Genomic DNA, 22,044 nt, shown 5'->3' on the forward strand with positions numbered 1-22,044 from the left:
CTACAATAAATAACTACACTCGAGCCCGACTATATTGAACCCGTTTATATCAAATTATCCCGTATATCGAACAATTTCTAAACACGGTAAATTTACATTGAGAATATATAGCAAAAGTTACTGTTACATCGAACGAAAATAGCAACGACAACCGATATATCAAACTCCATGTGCCTCAAAAGTGCCCCAGCAAGTTGGCTTTCCCTCGCGGAGGCGGGGAAAACTGCCGCGCCACCCTAGAAAAAGTGGTTTAGACCCGGTTGTGCACGGGCGAACACCCCCCTGCAAGAAATGATCCTGGCCCGCTCGCAGCGCTTACAGCCAATCAGAGGCCGTCGTGCTTTCTCCGAGGCGCGGAGGCGGTAGAAGTGAGCGCCATTTTTTCTTTCTTTATGCTTGTGTGCCTGCTGCTGCCTGTTTTCCTCAAGTGCTCATTCAGCATGGTCCGTGCTGGTGGTGTTGCCTGTTGGTGCTCTGTGAACTTTATTGGCGCGCTGTCGTCATGGCTTGTGCAAAGAGGCAGAATTTGCCGTTCGGCGCGAAACTCAAAATCATAAATCGGGTCGAGCGCGGTGAAAAGAAGTCCGACGTCGCCGCCGTGTACAAAATTCCAAGGAGCACCTTGAGCACTATCCTGAAGAACAAAGCAGACATCAGGGCCAAGTCGGACAAAAGGCCAGGTGCCCGTGGTGCCCTACGTGTGCGCACTGCTGTGTACGAAGATGTTGAAGCGGCCGTTTACAAATGGTTTGTGGACGTTCGGTTGCGAAACATCCCGGTGTCCGGCCCTATGATTGAGCAGAAAGCCAAGGACCTTGCTTTCCTGCTTGGCAGGAACGATTTCCAAGGCGGTTCAGGCTGGCTCCAACGGTTCAAAGAACGGCACGACATCGTTGGCAAAGCTGTTACAGGTGAAAGCAGAGTGGCGGACCTGGACAGCATAGACAAACTGGCAAGATATCGCAGCAAGATATCAAGCCCAAGATATCTTCAATGCGGATGAAACCGCTCTATTTTGGCAAATGTTGCCAAACAAGACACTTGCGTGTCGTAGCGACAAGACCTGCGGCGGCAAGGCAAACAAAGCTCGTGTGTCCGTGCTGTTGGCAGCTAATTTAGACGGATCGAAAAAGCTTCGACCTCTGGTTATCGGGAAAAGCACGGCACCGCGGTGTTTTCGAAATGCGCAGTCGCTTCCAGTTACCTACCGAGCAAACTCAAAAGCGTGGATGACCAAGGAGCTCTTCGGCAGGTGGCTATCGTCGTGGAATGATGATTTGGTAGGCGAAAATTGCAAGGTGTGCCTGCTTGTGGACAATTGTTCATTGCACCACTGCAGTACGACCTTCAGCAATATCGAGCTGCATTTTTTGTCCCCAAACACTACGTCTGTACTGCAACCACTGGATCAAGGCATTATACGCGCACTGAAAGCCGGCTATCGGAAGCGCCTGGTGGAGAGGCTGCTGCAGAACCTTCGTGTCGGCAGGGAGCTTAAGATCGACTTGCTCGGAGCTCTTTCTATGTTGAGTAGATCGTGGGCAGATGCCACGAAGGAGACGATCCAGAACTGCTTTAGGCATGCCGGCTTCCGCATGCCTGGTGATGACACACCAAATTCCGATGACAGCACTGAAGACACCGCAGGTGTTTCCGCCGAAGTTTGGAGCGAGCTGGCAGAGTTCCCGGGAGCTATCGACGGATCGACATTCAACGAGTTCGTCAGTGCGGACGATGATGTCGCCATCATGGGTGAGCTACAATATGAGGACTACGTTGCAGACGTCGGCCCGACCACGAGCCAAAGCGACAGCAATAAGGAAATTGACGATGGCCCATTGCCTACATCCTCCGAAGTGATTAGTGCACTTGTATTGGTCCGGCGCTATTGCGTGAATGTGGAAGGTTGCAGCCTCAGCTGCTCCGACTCGTTGGACAACGTGGAGGCGTGTGTGCTGTCGCAGGCAGCGAAGTCGTTGACACAGAAGAAAATCCAGGACTATTTTGTTCCAAAGTAGGGTACGCAAGTAAGCCACCATATTAATAAAGTACTTTTCTTATTGTTATGTGCCTTTGTGTCAAAATCCTATAGCGGGCCCATATATCGAACTAATAAACGTTTTTTGGCGAGTTCGATATACCCGGGTTCGACTGTAGTAATCAAACTAGCAGCAATAAAAAAAGAACCTTCTATGCATCAAAAGACGTAATAAAATGCTGTTTGTTCGTTTCCGTTTGATTCATGGAAAAAAGCACCTCTGTGGCATTGCCATGGGAAACAGCGCGTGTGGTTCAAAGGTTCCATTTTCGGCGAACTGCGCTTCGCCCGGCGCCCTGCTTCGCTCACGCGGTTGCGTCTCAGTGGTAGTTTCGGGATCGCGTACTGACGCGTGTGTTTTGCGCACTCGTGAAAGTCGCTCTGACAGAAAGTTCGACAAAATGCCGCATGCAACGACGCCGGCACTACGAGCCCTCAGCAGCATACAGTAGAAGCTCGTTATAACGAAGCGGGATATAACGAACTAATGGATATAACGAAGCAATCGTAATTCCCCTTGAAATTCCCATAGACGCCCATGTATTTAAAACCTCGTTTTAACGAAGCTAAAATTTCCTCGCAATGGATATAACGAACCTTTTTCTTTTTCCCCCGAGCATTTACTGACCATTTTGGTAGCCGGCAAGTCAATGTCTTATAGCGCGCGACGGTTTACGTCCCATCACGGATGCGGTAATTCAAAACTCGCGCTCCCGAGGAGCCGCCTGCCAACACGCGCGAGGGTGCGCGTCTGCCTGCCTCCCCTTCCACTGAAACTCGTGGACCCACCCGCGCACGTCACGCGGCCTCACCTCTCCCGCGGAACTCGTGGACTCGCCCGCTCTCCGGTTGCGCCTGGTTGCGCTGCGCGCATGGACGGCGACGCGGTGACCGCGCGGCGTGGGCACGGGCCTTTTTGCTTGTCGTTCGCTGCGTGTAAACAGCGTCTCTCTCGGTTCCCGCCGCTAGACAGGAAATGGACGACGGCAACGGCAAACGAAAGCGCAAAACGATTTCAATCGAGCAGAAGGCGGCTATGTTGAAAGCCGTTGTGTCCGGCATCAAGAAGAAAAAGGTTGCCGAAGATTTCGGCGTAGCGTTGAGCACGGTACCACAAGCGTGTAATCGACCGAATTCTACTCAATATGAGCATGAAGCGCGAGACTACAATCAACCTCTACATGGCGATCGAGATGCTACAGGCTGCTTGGATGTCTGTAACAGCAAGTACGATCGCCAACTGCTTCCGGCATGCCTCATTTGGCGTCAACAGCGGCGGTGACAGCGAAGATATCGGTGCTGCCGCCAATGAGGGTGCCGCGGGTGACCAAGACCTGGCGTCGTGGGACGCTCTCGTTGACGCCGGAGTTGTGCCCGACTGCGACACCTTCTGCACGTACGTCAGTGCCGATGCTGACGCGGTGACAACCGAAGAGCTGACAGAGGCTGAAATTGTGCGCGCGGTGACAGGGGTGGTGAATGACGACAGTGACGAATGTGTCGACGACAGCCCGGAGTTGGTGAACCCGATGTTCCGACGTCCGCGCAAGCGCTGGATGCGGCAGACCTGCTGCGCCGCTTCTTCGGCGCTCACGATGACGGCGAGGACGGACTCGACATAGCGGCAGCGGCCGAAAAAGCCATCATCCGTCCGAGGAAGACACGGCAGAAGTCTATTAAGGACTATTTTTCTGCTAAGTGAGCCGCCAGCTGGTGTGCCGAGTTTGGCGTGAATAAAGTAGCAGTTCTTTGCTGTTCTTCCTTTTTTTTTTCTTTTGCTAGTTTTTCTCCGTGCGACGGCTGTTTTTCGTTTGCGTGGCGGGCTGCTGTGGGATTTGGTGGTCAGTACATCCTCTCTTGCGTGCTAATTGTCAGTAGAAATGGATATTGGCTATAACGAACTAATGGTTATAACGAAGTAATTACGACTCCCCCTTCAACTTCGTTATAACGAGGTTTTACTGTACTGCGTTCATCGGGGCTCAGGTCGCTGAAATGGAGCCCAGCGTCGCGAGCCAACATCTCGTTGTCAAGTTCTCAACCCACATCCATTGAGGCGATTGCGGCAAGCTTCGATGGCTTCGATGGCCGTTGTTGCTGCTGTGGGTCCGCTACTTTCGCTCTGCTGCTACTAGTGTCGGCGGCCGCGCAGTAAATGCGGGCAACGTTGGGCACGGCAGCGGTGACGTATGAAAGTCGGATTTCAGGCGGGTGCATTGAAGCGTGCTAACGCGATGCGGACCACTAAAACGTGATTTTATTTCAAAATAAGCACTTCCTTGGCATAAAAGTAGCACTACGAGGTTTCTGGACCGCTATTTCAACAATCAACGTAGACTTAATATTTGCCTTTAGTGTCCCTTCAAGCCACAAGATGCTGTAGCAGCACGGCTGCTACTGAGCAGGCGTATAGCAATATGGTACAGTACAGCAAGAGTTCTGAAAATGGGTTCAGCAGAAAGCAGGTATTCAGCAAAGGGTGCTTTAGGGATCCGCAAGTGGCCAGAATGAATGCAACCCGATCCTGTCTCACCCTTGTTGACACACTTGCACGTGCCGAGTGCTCCTGACTAATGTTGCTAACGCAGTTTGTAACACATGCACAGGAATCAAACTGTAAATTCTGCTAGGTGAGAGCTACTTGTCTTCCTAGTCAAGTGTCGTTGTCGACGGGTGACGATATTGGTTATTTAAATGGCAATTTGATATGGACATATGATATGCATTCGTGTGTTATTTGTGGCTCATAGGGTGTCAGTCTCGGCATGGGGTAGTTTGTGTACCAACCGGTTTGCCACCACACTACGTCGAAGCAGCAACTAGCCCAACTCACCAACCTGTTGCGCAAGGTCTGATTAATGCTTGAGTGAATATCACTTTTCTGGCTTGAAGCAAAGTTGAAGTGAATAGTACTTAGTAGACAATAATTTCAAAGAGAACTTGAGTAGTAGTAGGATTTGAATAGTAGTAAAGTGCAAGTTATAAATGGTAAAATATGTTATGTTTTAAAATTTTGCCATATTTAATCTGTATCTGCCCGTACAACATGCTCTTACACAAAAAAAAAAAAAGTTAGGGTGCAGGTAATATGCACACTTATCCTTCACAGCAGCACGGATGTTTCCTGAATAGGCAGTTTCACCGCATAGCGCCCGCACGCTGCAGTGAAACCAACATTGCAGGCAGATTACAGGCAGCAAAATGCACCCATTGATTCGTTTCGAATGCTTCGCAACTTCAAAAATTTTAAGTTCGGGTCGAAGCGAATTTGAATACAGTGCAGACCACTTATAACGTAACCGCATATAGTGCAGGACCGGTTATAATGCAGTCTTTTTCGACTCCCGTTTACCCTCCCATAGAACCTCATGTATACGCACACCGCTTATTGTGCAGTCCCCCAAGATGAAATACCGTTTATAATGCGGTTGCGGGAAAATATTTCTGACAAACGCGGTAGCGAGTGCGGTTCTCAAAGGAGGTATGCCGCTGGGAAGGGAGCGACGAGGTCTTTACGAAGGGCGAGGGCACGCACAGTGAACGAACGAGGGGCGGAGGGAGGAAAAAGACCGCGGCAGCGCTGTGCGGGCTCGCCGAGTGGGGAAGGATGGTGGTTGCCTAGGCGACGGAGTAGCCTTTGCACCGGCGGCGGCAAGGCTCCGCGGCCGCTTGCCGGCAGTGCGTTCCGCGTGCAACGTACGATCGCGTCCTCATCAAGCGCGCTTTAAAGCAAGTTTCCTGTCGGGAAAAGTGTCGTCATTATCACACTTGCTACAGATATCGCGTTTGCTACCTCGTCCGCAAATTGAAAAGTTTTGCGGCTTCATGACGCGGGCTTTCGCCTTTTCTGCCAGTGCGCGAACTTAAACGAGCTTGGCGGGCTTTTGTCGCCGATGATCTCCCGGCTGCGAACGCAAACTTCGTATCACGCGCGCTGTTCTTGGGTTAGTGCTTAAGTGCGATCTTTCCGACGTCCGATCTTCATGTTGTCTTGGACAAACTTCCTGCGACAACACGCTGAACCGCAGGCTAGGCCTAATCAGCGTTGGTTGCTTTTCGGTGGCGGTCGCGGCCGATAAAAGTTGCGGCTTGGTGCGGAATCAACGAAACTTTTTACGATGGCTGCACTTGAAGGGAAGGGAATCATATCGTTAATGAAAACGAGGGCATGGTTGGCACATGCAACTCTCAAATGGTGGTTCTGGATTCGATTGCAATGTCTTGGACATCGCGTGCGCGCCCGTGAAATCGAATGATCGGTACCGCTCAGCACGTGAAATTTCGGTCGCGATTCGACATGGTTTCTGTGTAATACGCATACCTCGAGGTGGCCTGAAACGTAGTCGGCGAATTTCCGCGATGGCACTTTGTTTTGTTTGCTTTTTTTTTCCCCGTGTTCATTTCGTTGGCAATGCGAGTCTTTGGTGGTTAATTTTTGAACATTCGGAGATTTAAATGGTTGTAAGCGCCCCAAATCGCATATGTCGATTATCGGACACGCGAGGCTACACGCTCAACACGTTTTGCGCAAGTGCAGCCTTTGAAGAAGGTTGTTTTGGTTATAGTGCGGTACCGCTTATAGTGCGGATATTCGCGACTCCGGCGACTTACGTTATAAGCGGTCTATACTGTACTGTAATGTCCATTCAAATATTCCTACCTCTCTGCTGCTACTGTATTGAAAACAACTTCTCACCGGGTCGATGGTGTCCCTGGAAAGCAGTAACGGAAGTGCCAGCTGAGGGTCCAGTGGTGCCTTGCGGTCAAGCTTGAGCAAGTCCACAATTCGGAGCCACAGGTTGGGATGATGAGCAGCTGTAGAAAGAAAGGTAAATAGGGGCTGCCACTGTCACAACAGCCTCAATATGCTTTTCTTCAGTTATCCACTGCAAGTGCATCTGATTTATACTGCACATCAGCATTACCGCAACACCGCAAACCTGGGTGTTATATCTGATATTTTAGGTGGTGCTATCACATGCAACTAAGAAACTAATGTGCAAAAAACGTGCACTCAGTGAAGAGTTAAAAAATCCCGTAGCAGTCTTGTCTGTTAGTTCTCATTAATATTGTGTCTAACAAAGAAAAACGAGCCCTTAAAAGTAATCTTCTTTCCTTCATTCATAGCGAGGGTCTCGTTCTGGCAGGCTTCATGCCTTCAGGTAGTATGCGAGGGATTATTGGTCGGCTGCCAGCTTGTAAAAAGATCACATGCTATGTGACTCCAACAGGCAGAAAAAGAGTGTTCCACACTTGCCGCCACGGCTGCGATCGGCGCTGACTAACGCTCCTAGGTTTAAATGCCCATATGTACCCCATAAAAGTGGACGGGAGGATGACCGCCGCCGCAGCTCAGTGGTAGAGCATCGGACGTGTTATTCGAAAGTAGCAGGTTCGGTCCCTGCCGGCGGCAAGTTGTCTTTTCATCCACTTTACTTTCTTCACATTTATATTCTAAATACCACAGGTAACACCCCCTATACTTTCCTTGGCATTGCTGTCTGTTAGTTCTCATTAATATTAAGCCTGAAACCAATCATATAAGAGGAGCAGTTCCATTTAAACTTCCGTTTAAGAGACTTCCGTTTCCTGAGAGCCTACTGTATTAGAAAATTGATTTTTTTTCCATGATTTTTTTTCGTCTCCAAGACCACTGTTAAAGGGGTACTCACACCTTTTTTTGAAGGCATGTTTGCTGTGCCATACAATTCTCCTGTATGCAGAGATGGCTCTGAGCAAGTGTGAAGCTCGGCAAATGCTGATATTTCATTTTGATATTAAAGTCAATTTTTCCATGGCGCACTTACTGACATCGACACTAGCTTGACGTCAGGCTACAGTACAAATTCTGGTGACTTCCCGCAGCAGTCTGGCTAGTTGTGATGACATCGGGTAGCAAAACTTACAAGATGGCCGCTTGTGCGTCACCAAAACATTCAAAATGGCCGCTTGTGCATCACCAACGGAGCCATGATGCGGAGCGGCCGTGGAAACGTCACTGTATATTGTGCGAGCACGTGACGAGAAGCTCGTACCATGTTGTGACGTCAGGGTACAGTAGGAACCGAAACTAGCCTTTAAAAACATACTGTAATTACCATAGACGTGCGCAGGGGGGGGCAAGGGGGGCGAGAAGGGGGGGTGCAAAGTCAGCCCTATACATTGTAGGGGGGGCGAGAAGAGGGGCGCAAAGGCAGCCGCATACATTGACACAATAGGGAGGGGGGGGCGCTGCGACGAACCTTCGCCCCCCCTGAAGGGGAACCCTGCGCACGCTTATGGTAATTACTTTTTCAGGGTGCACTCGCGCTTGGCACTACCCTTTCTAGGCTCTTGAGTGTTTGACCTTTCATTTCATGCAAAAAAAAAAACGACAACTGAAAATTTTCGTGTCAGTACCCCTTTAAGGGGGACATGGCAATGGGAATGGTAAGTTTGTTCAAAATGTTCAATTTTTCAATTTATTTATTATTTTTTAATTTTTTGCAATCCTGAGGGCATCTTTTAGTCATGGTGAAATATTAGACAAAATTAGCAGAAGTTGAGAAAAAAAGCATTTTACTAGTGTGCTGTCATCAAAAACTGAGAAAATTGGGCTTTAAAAAATGCAAATCTTGCAGCTTTCCCTAGGCAAAGAGCCACCATCTTGGCATCATCGTAAAGAGGACAGATCGGAACTCAAGGTAGCCACAATGCTGATTTCTTCAGTGAAAAATAAAACCAGCTCCCTTTTGAGTTTCGTTTTCTAAGCTTTGAGCTCCATTTTCTCAGCTTTCATTTCTTGAGCAGTTGCTGTCAGTCATCCCTATGCCTTCCATCTTCTGCACTTAGATCCTGATATATTGGTTAGTGCCGTAAAGCTGTCCTCCTTTGTCTGTACATCATACAGGTTTTTATAATTGGCTTTTTGTAAAAGTTGTTAGCAAGACAATATGTACTGGACATTTCAAAAAAATTTGTGTGTGCTTATTTGGCTATTAAGAAATAAACCAATAGCTTTATGCCACAGAATAGGCCCTTGTGAATATCCTTATGCAAAAATATTGATGAACTTATAGTCTAATTCATTATTTATTCTGGGATGACAATGAGAGTCTATATAGTGTTGTAACTAAAAAACAACAACAAATAACAAAAACCGTTTTCATTGCCACTTTCCCCCTTAAGCAGTACCTGTGGTGCCATAGAGCGGATCATCCCTAGGTAGCTGCGTGCAGCACATCAACTGCTAAGCTCAGTCTTGGTTTCCCCAATGCATCTACCTTTGCCACATTGCAAACAGGTGAATGCCCCCTCACCGAAGACTGGGTGGTGTGCAGGCAGCAGGGACTCTAGGGCAAGGTCCGCGGTGTCCTTGGAATCCAAGTTGGAGCCCGAGCAGATGGTGATCAGCGCCTCGGCCAGGATTTTAGCCTCACCTGGCCCGCACTCCTCGGCCTGCAAGGACACCGCAAGTGCTGCTGTCATTCTCGTCGGCATAGCCATACAGCTGTGCAATGATGCTACACGTTTTCAATGCTTCTCATAAGCCTTTGACTACTACTGTGCCCCTTTCACCTATCCTTCAAACAGTCAACACAATGCCTCAACAGTCGCCCTCATTAAACATCTCTTCATACCCACCGCAGTGGTATAGCAGTTACGGTGCACGGCTGCTGAACGGAAGGTCGCAGGTTCGATCCTGGTCACGGCAGTCGCATTTCAATGGTGGCGAAATGCTAGAGGCCCGTGCTGCTAGATTTAAGTGCATGTTAAGGAACCCCAGGTGGCCAAAATTTCCAGAGCCCTCCACTATGGTGTCTCTCATAACCATATTGTGGTTTTGGAACATAAAACTCCAACAATTACTATTATTATAATTAACTACCACTTCATATTTTTGCCCATCCAATATTGCCACAAAAATTGCAGCCGAAACCATTTATTGATGTTTGTCACAATCAGTGGATATAGCATTATCATTGATGAACTATTTATCTGCACCCACGTTCAACTGAATGGCCACTCAACGACAGCACTGTGGAAAATGCATTAAGCGTCTGAATGTACTTACACGCATGCAGGATCATCTCAATGGTGTTCTACAGTCGATGTCCGATTTCCCGGACCCTCAAGGGACCGCAAAAACGTCCGGAAAATCGGGCAGTCCGGAAAAACGAATGCACGTAAAAACGCACCTTTTTGGTAGGTATTTTTCGCTGACGGAGAGGGTCACGGATGGAGTACAAGATTCCCATAGCAATTCAGCCAATGCATCGTTTAGGTGGCTCTGAAAAGAGCCGTTTATAAAAAAAAAAAAAAAATACGACGTGGCCGGCACTACCTCATAGGCCAGCACTTGGGCGCAAAGAAGTCGCTTATTTTCTTTTGCACGGTCCGCTTGCCCGCGATTATGTCTGCCTCAATTTCAGTCAACGTCATGTTGCCGCTGTACACCAATGACAGTGTCATCAGTGCTCGCGTCAACTCCGAGCTCGTTGGCTGTGTAGGAGCTGGCTCTTCGTTCTCGGTGTCGGAGTTATCGGAATCCTCCGTAACTTGATGAATGATTTCGTCATCGGTCAACTCCGCACATAGCTCGAGGTCTTTGTCAGCGTCGGCGAAGCCCTCAAGGGTTATCTCGGCTGGAATCAACACGCCGCCAGCGCGCAGATCGTCGAAGGCAATGTCCACGGATGGCAGTTCGTCATCGTGAGCCTACGAGGTGGCTTTGTGCGCTTCGAAGGCGCGGACGAAGACGAAGGAGCAGTCGGTGCCATTGCTGTAAACGGCGAATCCGCTCAACGAAAAGCGCAGCACGAAACAGCTAGGAACTCGGTGGATGCTGAAAGTCGGGAAACGTGATCACTGAAGGTAGCGCGCAGCAGCAAACGATCAACCGCAGACACGACCGCAGAGCTGGCACAGCTGACAAAACAACACGTGAACGAACACCACACAGTGAGGTTTGGCTTGGCTAAGCTACGGCTGGCAACGGATTGACATGTGCGGTTTCGAGTAGGGACATTACTCTAAAGTCCCTAGATTTTTCCCTGCGGCCTTTTCCCTGTTTCGAGGTTACGGCAGCCGCGGCGCGGTGCGGCGGTGCTGCTGGCCACACCTGCGATGCGAGTATGGTATGGTGGGTTCAAGGATATGAAAATGAAAACAACCAAATGGCGGCGTCGGTGGTGACTTTGGGTCGGCGGTTAACAGTAAAAAGTCCGGGAAATCGGATGGCGAAGGCTATAAGCGTCCGGAATTTCGGACTTTTTAATACATTGACACTACGGGGAACTTGACGGTGCCACAGATGAGTCCGGGAAATCGGGCATGTCTGGAATTTCGGGCGTCCGGGAAATCGGACGTCGAGTGTATTCCATTTTATGAGGCACGCGCCAGAGTGGTTAGTGTCGGGCATGGGTACTAGAGGCTCTGAGTTCGAATCCAGCCATAGGGACATCTTAAGGCATGTTTTTTTATTTATGTTTGTGTGGTTAACATATATGCACTATGATGACTCATGGTTCAACAGACCATTGGAACCAGTGATGGTAGCTGAAAAGACACTAATGCACTTACTTAATATGTACTGGTGGGCTAGTTGGTGAGCCATGATATTTTATTAAGCAGCACACAAAGGCACACGATCACACACACGTAAAATTACGTAAACACAAGCGCTGAACTGCAATTGATGTCTAAACGCGAATGCAATTTTTGCTCTCTTCATCCTGGCCCGCAACAAGGCCAGAGACAATATTGAATGTCTGCCAATAAAGTTATTAGCCTTCTAGGAGCTTGTGCTGTGGCTGGAGATGGTACACGTGTGTATAATTAATGTATGTGTACTATGATTCATAACAGTGACACTTTTCCATTCTTAAAGGTATACTTAAGAGAAAAACGGTTTTTCTTGTATTGGAAAGTTACTCTTTCACGATTCCAAAATCACCACGCTTGCCGCGAGAAGACACTTGGTAAGCGAAAAAAACACACAAAAATAAGATCCAGGTGGTGGCGCCACCTTGAAATTCCCACACCAAGCGTCGTGACATCATAGATTTTGATGCCATCTACTACATTTGACTGGCGCTCCTCCCATTGTATCACTTTCCAATTGCCTAAGTTAGTGTTTTTCAAGATGCTTCACCAACTACCACCTCATGAAGTACTTCTAGGTCCTACATAATTCCTAACCAGCATAAATGAAATACATTGTCTTCTGAGGGCCATAGATTTAACATACCAAGTTTCAGGAAATTTCGTTGCGCCAATGTCGCCAATATACAAAAATATGCTTGAAAATCTGTGACACCACGTGCAGTGATTTTGGCGTCAAATTCAAAAATGATACTTTCAGTGATGCTACCGAGAACGTCTGATTTGGAGCAATTTTTGGAGCAGCAGAAAGTTCCAACTTGGAGCCCTTTGGAGCAGCTAATTTTGCATCTTGGAGCACTCTGGAGCATCTAATTTCACATACTGGAGTACACTGGAGAAGCAAGTTTCATTTACATCCAAGCACCTGAATAATTATTAGGGGGCTCTTATGAAGAGCTAGAAAAATTTCTATTCATTGCATATCTCATGTAGAAAATAATCTCATGAGCACTCCATATTTCTCTCGATAATGCCAAAATAGGGGCTTCCTGCACTTGAGTATTCTTAAATAACCTATTCAGCGATTTTTTTTCGTAAATAGCAAACAAAGTACTGGATACTGAACATTCTACTTTATGACATAATACTCTAAATACATCTACGTAATTATCATCACAAGTGATATACAAATGCCGTGATATACAACAGTGCCTCAATGCTAAAGATTCTCACTGTTGCCAACGCATCCCCCTAAGACGACTCATAGACAAAGGTTAGGCTCTTTTTCTCCTCGATCGATTGCATTGCTGGGCACCACATGACATCACTTATCTGAGCTCAGAAAGCCAACTTTCTCCGACACTCCCTTCCCTCTCTCCCCGACTCCTCTAAGTGCTGAGCATTCTCGCAGTGCTTCTAGACTACCGCTTGCGCATGCGCCGGTTTGCCTGGAAGACGGAGACCGACTTTAAGCCAAGCATCCGCAAAAGTGCCCGAAAGTGCATTCAGCGGGGGACTAATGATATCGCAAACTTTGTTTTTCTTTTACAGCGAAGCGGTGTACATCTAGGACATTCCCTAGTGCCCTCTAGAGTGCAGTGCAAAAAATAATGCGTATTGAACGTTAACTGCCGGGCCGTTAACAACCTGGCCTAACATACCAAACTGGCATCCCCCATTTCGTATCTGTGCCATGTGCTAAACAGCTTCGCTGGTCGTCCAGCTTGCAGAGTAAAATGGCGCCTCATTTTTGAACAGTGAAGCTGTTTAAGCTGTCGGTAACTTGTGCTCCGTCGTGGAAAACTCCTCAGGTGGGTATGCGCCCGACAGGAATTGGGCAAGCTCCGCAACCGAGTACAGCAGGTGCGAGCATTAAACGAAAAGTCTGCTTGGCAAAGTGGAGCACGCGAAACACGTGAGAGAGAAAGAGGAAAAATGCAGAAACATAAAGGGAATAAAGACAAAGAAAGATAGAAAGACAGAAAAAGACATAGAAAGAGAGAGAAGAAAACAAGACACGAAAAAAGGGATAGAAGAAACAGTGAGCAAGACTGAAAGACAGAAATAGAGAGAAAGAAGCAGAGAGAGAAAGAGGCAGAAAGAAAGAGGAAGCGATAAATAGAAAGAGGTAGAAAGGCAAGAGAAAGAAAGACAGAAAGACACCGATCTAAAAAGGAGATACAAGAAACTGAAATAAAGAGAAAGAAAGAGAAGAAAAAAAAGATAAACAAGGAAGGCCACCCAGCTGCACTCTTCCTTCAGGCTTGGCACCACTACTGCGAAGCTGCCACAATTTGTTTTTTTTTTTCTTTTATTGCGATAGCAATTATATGCACACTCTCGACGGGTTTTTGACATCGCCACTGCCGTCATTTTCACTATAAAGTCCAAAGTGATAGCATCACCCCGCACACGATAACATCTACCCGCGCACCCTTGTTCTACCCACGTGTAAAAGCTTGCGAGCGCCAGCGACGAACGTGGCTGAAGCGGAGATAAAATGAGCCGGCCATCTCCATCGCACGGAGGCCACATACGATAACATCACCCTGTGCGCGAGGCCTGCCGTCGATTGCTCATCAAGCAGAGAGGGAACGCTCCACGCGTCTTTCGTAAGGAACAAGAAGGGACGGGAGTGGAGGTGGCAGGGGGGTGTTGCTGCATCGCTCGAAGGGCACGGTCGCTGGCACGCGTGTTATCTTGACAGGCATCAGGAGACGGGTCGTAAACATGCTGTGCTCGCAACGCTTACTTCACGTATAGACAACTGAAAGCTCGAAAACCACTTCAGTCCCTGAAGCGACCGTACTGTCTTAAATCTGCCTTCTGTTGAGTTACACGAGATCGGGTCCAAAAGAGTTAGCTGCTACCCTTACTTCACATAACAATGCAATTTGCTGCTATCAAATCCACTGCTTCGCCTTTAATCGAAACTAATTTTTTTTTTTTTTACCATCGGCTATTGACCCTGGAAAGCGAGGGGTGGACGTATAACAGCGTAGCCGCTTCACAGCGGGCCTTCCTACACCAGGGCCGTCGGCGACGGGCCCATTACTGACAATTGCGCAAATTAAAACAGAGTAGCGGCTGCTCCGACCAGGAGGCATTCTTTTATTAATGAGAGGACACTTGAAAAAATAACAAGCAAAATATTCGAATTGCGGTCCTAACACTCGCGAGCCCAAAAGGGCAGAACCTTTCAGGGGGTATTACCGTAGGAACGATTACCGACCGTGGAACAAAATTACGAAAATGCTCCTCTGGATGAGGATCCATGGATAAAGTATATTTGATGAAGAGTGTCAACGCGTTCCCACCATTCACGTAATCTTCCATTGACGTGAAGCACGGAAAATTCGACATCACTCCATACATCTATTGCTAGTTTTCCCAAATATTATTCGGCGATGTCCAGAAACAGCAGTGACAGACCTTCTAGCGGCACGCGTGTAGTTATTACTGAATTACAAGCCGTGCGTCTCCTGAAGCGAGCTATCAGCAGCGTTGCTAGAACAGACGACGTCCGCCGATGAATTGCCTCCACACATTCACGCTACCGGTTGGCCTAGGCGTCACGAGCTTCTGCGGAGGATGCATTTTGCCATCGAGCCCACCTGCACAACGGAAGCTGCATAAGCACCGATCATGGCATCATGGATCGGGACGCTCGCGCGAGCGCTGTTTATTCAACGGAATAATTCTTCGTCCGTGGTTATACATTTCAAAACAGGAGAAAGTGCCTCAGATCAGGCTGGCCGACGTTTCGATAGGGGACCTATCTTTGTCAAAGGCGCCTCGTCATCCCTGGCGTGTTAGTTTTATGGGGTTAGTGACGACGTCATGTCCAGCGGCGGCGCGTCTGTTGCTGTTGGTAATTTCTGCCTGGAAAGAGAGAAACTCGAAAGCAGGGGAGTGTAGCCCTTGCCACATTTCAAGAGAGTTTGCAAACACATTCGGGTCTGCCATGTCAGAGATAAAGGTAGCTGCAAAGAAAGAAAAAAAAAAGAAAAGAAAAAAAAGGGGGGGGGTACAACCAAGCGAGAGGGCGAGTGCAGCCATCACAAAGAGCTGCAGAAGGTGGTGAGGAAGGAAACTACAGGCGGGGAGAAAAACCGGGCGGCTTACGTTTAAATGTCCGCCAAAGTCCGCCAAATGCCCTGCAGAAACAGGGCATTTTCAGGAGCCAAGCAACAAGGTTACGTCGCATATGCGTAGAGGATCAGGATTACGTAAACAGACTTACTACCCTAAAAGAAACACTAGCAAACAGAAGCCATCCAAACGCGTTCCTTCATAAGGCTTACACGGACGCACTAAAACTAGATCGCACTGAGACACTCAAACCACGCCCTAAAACCACAACAACAACAACGCCTCTTCTCACTACAAAATTTTCCAACGCACTTCCGAACATAAACAACATCCTCGCAAAATACTATCCGATTCTAACAACCAACCAGAAACTTAAAAAAATCTTCCCCGAACCGCCTAAGGTTGCCTACAGACGCAACGCCAATTTTAAAGATATGCTCGTACATGCAAAACTCGCAACAAAAACTACACCAACGTCTGGACCATGTGGGCGTCCAAGATGTTCTACGTGCAAACATATACAGCCAGCCACCAACGTAAAGAGCACAGCATCTGATTACCTTCACAAGGTAACATCGAACTTCACGTGCACCTCAAACAACCTGATCTACTGCATTGAGTGTGCCACCTGTAAAAAACAGTACATAGGCGAAACTGGACAACCAATTCATGTAAGACTGAACGGCCACCGCGCGGACACAAAGCACAACTTACCAAAAGCAGTAGCCAGCCACTTCAATCAACAAGACCACAATTTCGATCAAGCCAAACTTTACATTCTACAAACAAACTTCCGGTCACCACGTGAGAGGAAATACATGGAATCGTATTTGATACACAAATTTCAATCCCTACACCCATCAGGAATAAATCTAGCTCGTGGTAATTTGGAATCGTTAAAAGCCATAGCATGATTCCTATATTATTAAGAGACATGAAGTACGCTCAGCTTTCAAAAACCTTAACCTATTCGCAAAATAAAATCCCGACCAGCTCCCATAATACACTATCAATATTCTTTTTTAATATCTCTTAACCATGCATGTATAAATGTGCACATACGTGTAGATATTATACTCTTAAGATGTTTTCATTTTCTAGTGAATCCGAACCACGGTTTCCTTCCCCCTTTCTGCGCTCCAAAGGCCGCTCCTGGCCAGCATTGTCACAGCCCTCGCTTTCTCAGGAAGTTCTACGAGTCTTATTCCGATTGTTCCCCCCCGGCCGCCCCTCGTTCCTTTCAACTTTTTTTTTTCTTATTTCCCCTCCTAGTTGACGGGCGCCCAATTTTTGGAAGCCACCGACGACACTGGATGCATATGCCAGCCAATTACTTCACCCATTAAGCAGGAGCTTGCTTTTCAGGCAACCCTTTCAATATCACTTAAAGTAGGCAGGTGGCATTTTAAACGCACGCCGCCCGAGTACCTTTTTTTTTCTTTTTCTTTCTTTCTTTTTTTTTTTTTGTCGTTTGTAGCTGCCTTACCCACCACCTTCTGCAGCTCCTTGGCGGACATTTAAACGTAAGCCGCCCGGTTTTTCTCCCCGCCTGTAGTTTCCTTCCTCACCACCTTCTGCAGCTCTTTGTGATGCTGAAGATTATAGCGCACGTAAGACACGGACGAAGGAAGACGTGACACACACAGGCGCTAACTTGCAACAATGTTTATTTCGAAAACAGGGAACCATATATATAGGCAACATCGCTTAACACCATCATCATACATGCACTTTGCAAATTCAACTATCTTTGCGTAGATAGGCTAACTCCTTACAGGAGAGGGCAATCGACGGTTTAGAAATGCATTTATCTTCCAGCCTATCAATCAACTCAGCCTCGATAATTTCGCGGGTTAGCTGAGCTCGGCTGGTATTGACAATCGAACATTCTTGAAAAATGGGCATGCACGTGTTCTGAACATTGTTACTTGCACTGGTACTGGTAAAATGTGCTGATGAAGTAGTGTACAGGCTTCCATTAACATGTGGCAAAAATTATGTGGGTCAAAGTGGACGGTGCGTTAACGAACGTTTAAAGGAGCACCACTACAACGTGAAAGAAAAAAGGGGTGGTTTCCTCGATGCCCACTGCAGGCACTGCACTAACTCAGGTACCAGTGCAAGTAACAATGTTCAGAACACGTGCATGCCCATTTTTCAAGAATGTTCGATTGTCAATACCAGCCGAGGTCAGCTAACCCGCGAAATTATCGAGGCTGAGTTGATTGATAGGCTGGAAGATAAATGCATTTCTAAACCGTCGATTGCCCTCTCCTGTAAGGAGTTAGCCTATCTACGCAAAGATAGTTGAATTTGCAAAGTGCATGTATGATGATGGTGTTAAGCGATGTTGCCTATATATATGGTTCCCTGTTTTCGAAATAAACATTGTTGCAAGTTAGCGCCTGTGTGTGTCACGTCTTCCTTCGTCCGTGTCTTTCGTGCGCTATAAACTTCAGTATGACATACCAACACGCCCAAAACGCCACGTTACTAAGCTTCTTTGTGATGGCTGCACTCGCCCTCTCCCTTGGTTGTACCCCCCCCTTTTTTTTCTTTTTTTTTTTCTTTCTTTGCAGCTACCTTTATCTCTGACATGGCAGACCCGAACGTGTTTGCAAACTCTCTTGAAATGTGGCAAGGGCTACACTCCCCTGCTTTCGAGTTTCTCTCTTTCCAGGCAGAAATTACCAACAGCAACAGACGCGCCGCCGCTGGACATGACGTCGTCACTAACCCCATAAAACTAACACGCCAGGGATGACAAGGCGCCTTTGACAAAGATAGGTCCCCTATCGAAACGTCGGCCAGCCTGATCTGAGGCACTTTCTCCTGTTTTGAAATCTATAACGTGTATCCATCAGTCGGCTCCCTTCTTGATCTCGTCCGTGGTTGTGACTTTGGCGGCCCCAAAATCAAGCTGTGTGAGTTTTGATGCCCGGGCGGTGCGACTATCGGTGGTACCCACCACGAAACCAGAGACTCTGGCACAGTTTGGCGCAATTTACATCGATTTTATCAGGATGGTGCAGTAAATTCAATTTGGCGCACTTTGGTGCAGTTGGCGCAGGAGTGGAATCACTGTACTCTGACCTTGATTTTCTCCTCTATAAACCTATGATGGTGAAACTAACGACATCAGAGTTCTCAGAGTACAGTTTCTCAATCACAACAGATTCAGTGTTTCACTTTAGTGTCCGTTTAATGTGCTTCACCAACAAGCCATTTCCTAAGGTCTACTTCGCTACAACACACCTGTTGTGTGAAAAAGTATACTCAAAGGAACCACTCATTATGCATTGCATGGTGGACCTTTGCCTCACAAGCACACCCCAACACGACAATCTAGAGCAAACCGAGTTATGCCTACTCATATGCAAGACATTTGTGCCAGCCATTCATACTTTTAGCTACCTAACTACGTTACAACAATTACAATTCAGCTGTGCTGCATGGTGCAGCTTTATTTTTTGTGCAGTGCTATCTTCATGCGTATGGGATGATTACAGTTCTTGTGCAGTGTCAATTACTTTTGTGTCGTGAGCTGCACCAATGAAGGCACAGCTGCTATTGCAGCTGTGCCTTTATGAGTGGTGCATAGAAAGTGAGGAGCCCTTCCTTTTAGGAAAAGTGGTGTACTATGTGCATTCAACAGCTGGCCAGTTAAAAATAGCTGCATTCACAATCTTCGACACTGAATAAGCTCCACTAGTGGAATCTACCTCGCTTATCAACAGGACATTGTAAAGCATCTCTCCCACTACAGCAAGCACTAATACAAACTTACAAGATGCAAAAGCGAAGCACTGTGCTCATGAGAGGGGTGTTTTACCTTGTCCTTGAGGTGGCTGTCAACGAAGCTCGAGAACTCGCGGAGCAGGAAGCAGGCGAGGGAGGTGCCGCTCAACACCGACACCAGCTTACGCACCGTACTCTGGGCTGACTGACGCACTGGGTGGCTGGAGTGGCTCAGCCCTTTCAGCAGGGGCACTGCAAAGGGCCTGCGAACAGTGAAAGAGGCGAGGTGCGCTTCTTTGCCTTTTCAAGCGAATACTACTGTGCAAGTGGTGTCAGGAAAAGCACAAAAGTTAGAGAAAACAGTAAAATTGGTGACCATAGTGAGACGTGATTAAATATGCACAATGAGATATGTACACCAGCACTTCGAACATTCGGATTTTGATACTAGAAACAAAGACCGTTCTAAATGCTAAAAAAAATGAGGGTACGCTCCCACGTCTCAAGTGCACCATGCATTAGAGAGTCGATTAAATCCCACTGTGGAAAAATGTTAAACACTCACTTGAGATTGGCAAAGCAGGAGTCGGGATGGTCAAGAATCATCCTCGTGATTAACTGCAACACCAGGAGATGGGCTGCAAAGGAAAGAACAAACCACGTCAAAGAGAAAGTGCCACAGTTGTTAGACCCCAATCCTTTCATTAGCCTTACGACCACTTACAGCTGTGGCACAGCCAACACAGAGTCCCATCTTCCATGGTAGCTCATTGGCTAAGGCATAGCACCAATAAGCTCATCAAGGATACGGGTTAGATTACTGGCCAAAGCAGCCGCATTTCAATAAGGGTGAAATGCAAAAACAACCACATACATAGATTTAGGCCATATTAATAGAACCCCAGGTGGTCAAATTTCTCGTTTTGGCACATAAAGCACTAGAATTTAACCAAAGAGTCCCCCATCCAGAGGGCGCTGCCCATTTCCCTTCATCCATCATGCATAGTGTCCTTACAAAGGTAAAACACATTTATTATTAAAGCAGTACCTCAGACTCAGAAAACATCAAAATTCTTATAAAAGAAAACATTCAGCATCAGCTTGAAATCGCAGATAACAGGCCACATCTCTGACTCCTGCTTTGTTTTTAGCAGCCACTGTCTTGCTGCCTGAATAATTAAAAAATGTGATGCCTGACTGTTCACTCTCCGCACCTATGTCTGCCCATGCCGAGAAAGTCCACTGTCCTTTTGAAGAAATTCTGCACACACTTAGGCTAGTTATTGGCAGTGTTGCGTAATTAGCAATATAGTTTTTAGTTAACAAGCAAACAACTAGGGCTGTTATGATCAAACTTCACAACTTGGCGCCGCTGGATCGTCGGAATGGTATGGCAGCATCAGCCCTGCTTTCTTCGACCGCAACGTTCCCCGAAACGCACCAGATGCGGCAACAACACTGCAATTGTGTCCTGAACCCTTCAAGGCTGTCAACACAGCTGACGTTACGGCCAATTTCAGGAATGTGCACCGCAGTAATCCGTCCATTGTGTGTATGGTTCCTATGTGGCATGGTGACCAGACTAGGAGCTGGCCGTCCGTAGCCTCGACATGGCCTGTGGAAGCCTCATGGTCGCTTGTCGTAGCATGCTTGGAGTCGCTACCGAGGCGAGGAACGACTGCACCTGACAGCACACCTGACGTCACGGCCAATTTTCAGGAATGTGCGCCGCAGTAATCCATTCATTGTGTGTATGGTTCCTTTGTGGCATGGTGACCAGACTAGGAGCTGGCCGTCCGTAGCCTCGACATGGCCTGTGGAAGCCTCATGGTCGCTTGTCGTAGCATGCTTGGAGTCGCTACCGAGGCGAGGAACGACTGCACCTGACAGCACACCTGACGTCACGGAAAATTTTCAGGAATGTGCGCCGCAGTAATCCATTCATTGTGTGTATGGTCCTTTGTGGCATGGTGGAGCTGACGGCACTGAGGCAAGGAACAGGAACGACTGCATCTGACAGCACACTTGACAACGCAGCCTGTTTTGCGCATCCCTTCTTTGTGTGTATAGTGTCTTTTGTTCGCCCTCAGGCGCCGTCCATCGTCCAGGTGCGCCGCTTTTCTCTTTCCTGGAGTGTGAAGGAGGCGGTCTTTTCGTTTAGTGGGCGGAGATGAAGCCAACGTGTTGATTGGACTGTCTTGGACTTCATTGTTTCATCCAACAGGGAATCATGGGAAGGCCCAGGCTTTATAACGCGAGCGTCGAGACACTCCAAGCATGCTACGACGAGCGTCCACGAGTGACCATGAGGCTTCGACAGGCCATGTCGAGGCTACGTCGACGTGACGAAGCATCGCTAGACGACACTACAACACGCTACCAACTCATCATGTAAAATAAACGTTCCTGTTATCAGCTCCGGCTCCTGAGCTCGACTTCTCCCTGAGGCCTGGCTGCTCCCCGGTCCTATGGGCAGACCCCCGATCACATCAGTGCCCATGAAACTACCACTCTAGGCATCCAGCGATGTGGACCGAGTAAGTGGAGGCGGTGCACATTCTCACACCCTGGTCTTCGCATCACGATGATGCACC

At 47.8% G+C, this 22,044-nt stretch overlaps 1 protein-coding gene across 1 annotated transcript in view; it reads right to left on the minus strand.

Annotated features, from left to right (window-relative positions):
- The window catches only part of LOC119390613 (eIF-2-alpha kinase activator GCN1-like), a 298,045-nt gene that overhangs the window by 209,269 nt on the left and 66,732 nt on the right, over positions 1-22,044 (minus strand). Inside the window, 4 exon segments of the mRNA XM_049415316.1 lie at positions 6,735-6,853; positions 9,337-9,475; positions 19,545-19,713; positions 20,016-20,088. Of these exon segments, the coding sequence (XP_049271273.1) occupies positions 6,735-6,853; positions 9,337-9,475; positions 19,545-19,713; positions 20,016-20,088 (500 nt within the window).

This window comes from Rhipicephalus sanguineus, chromosome 4 (assembly GCF_013339695.2).
Source record: "Rhipicephalus sanguineus isolate Rsan-2018 chromosome 4, BIME_Rsan_1.4, whole genome shotgun sequence".
NCBI lineage: Eukaryota > Metazoa > Arthropoda > Arachnida > Ixodida > Ixodidae > Rhipicephalus > Rhipicephalus sanguineus.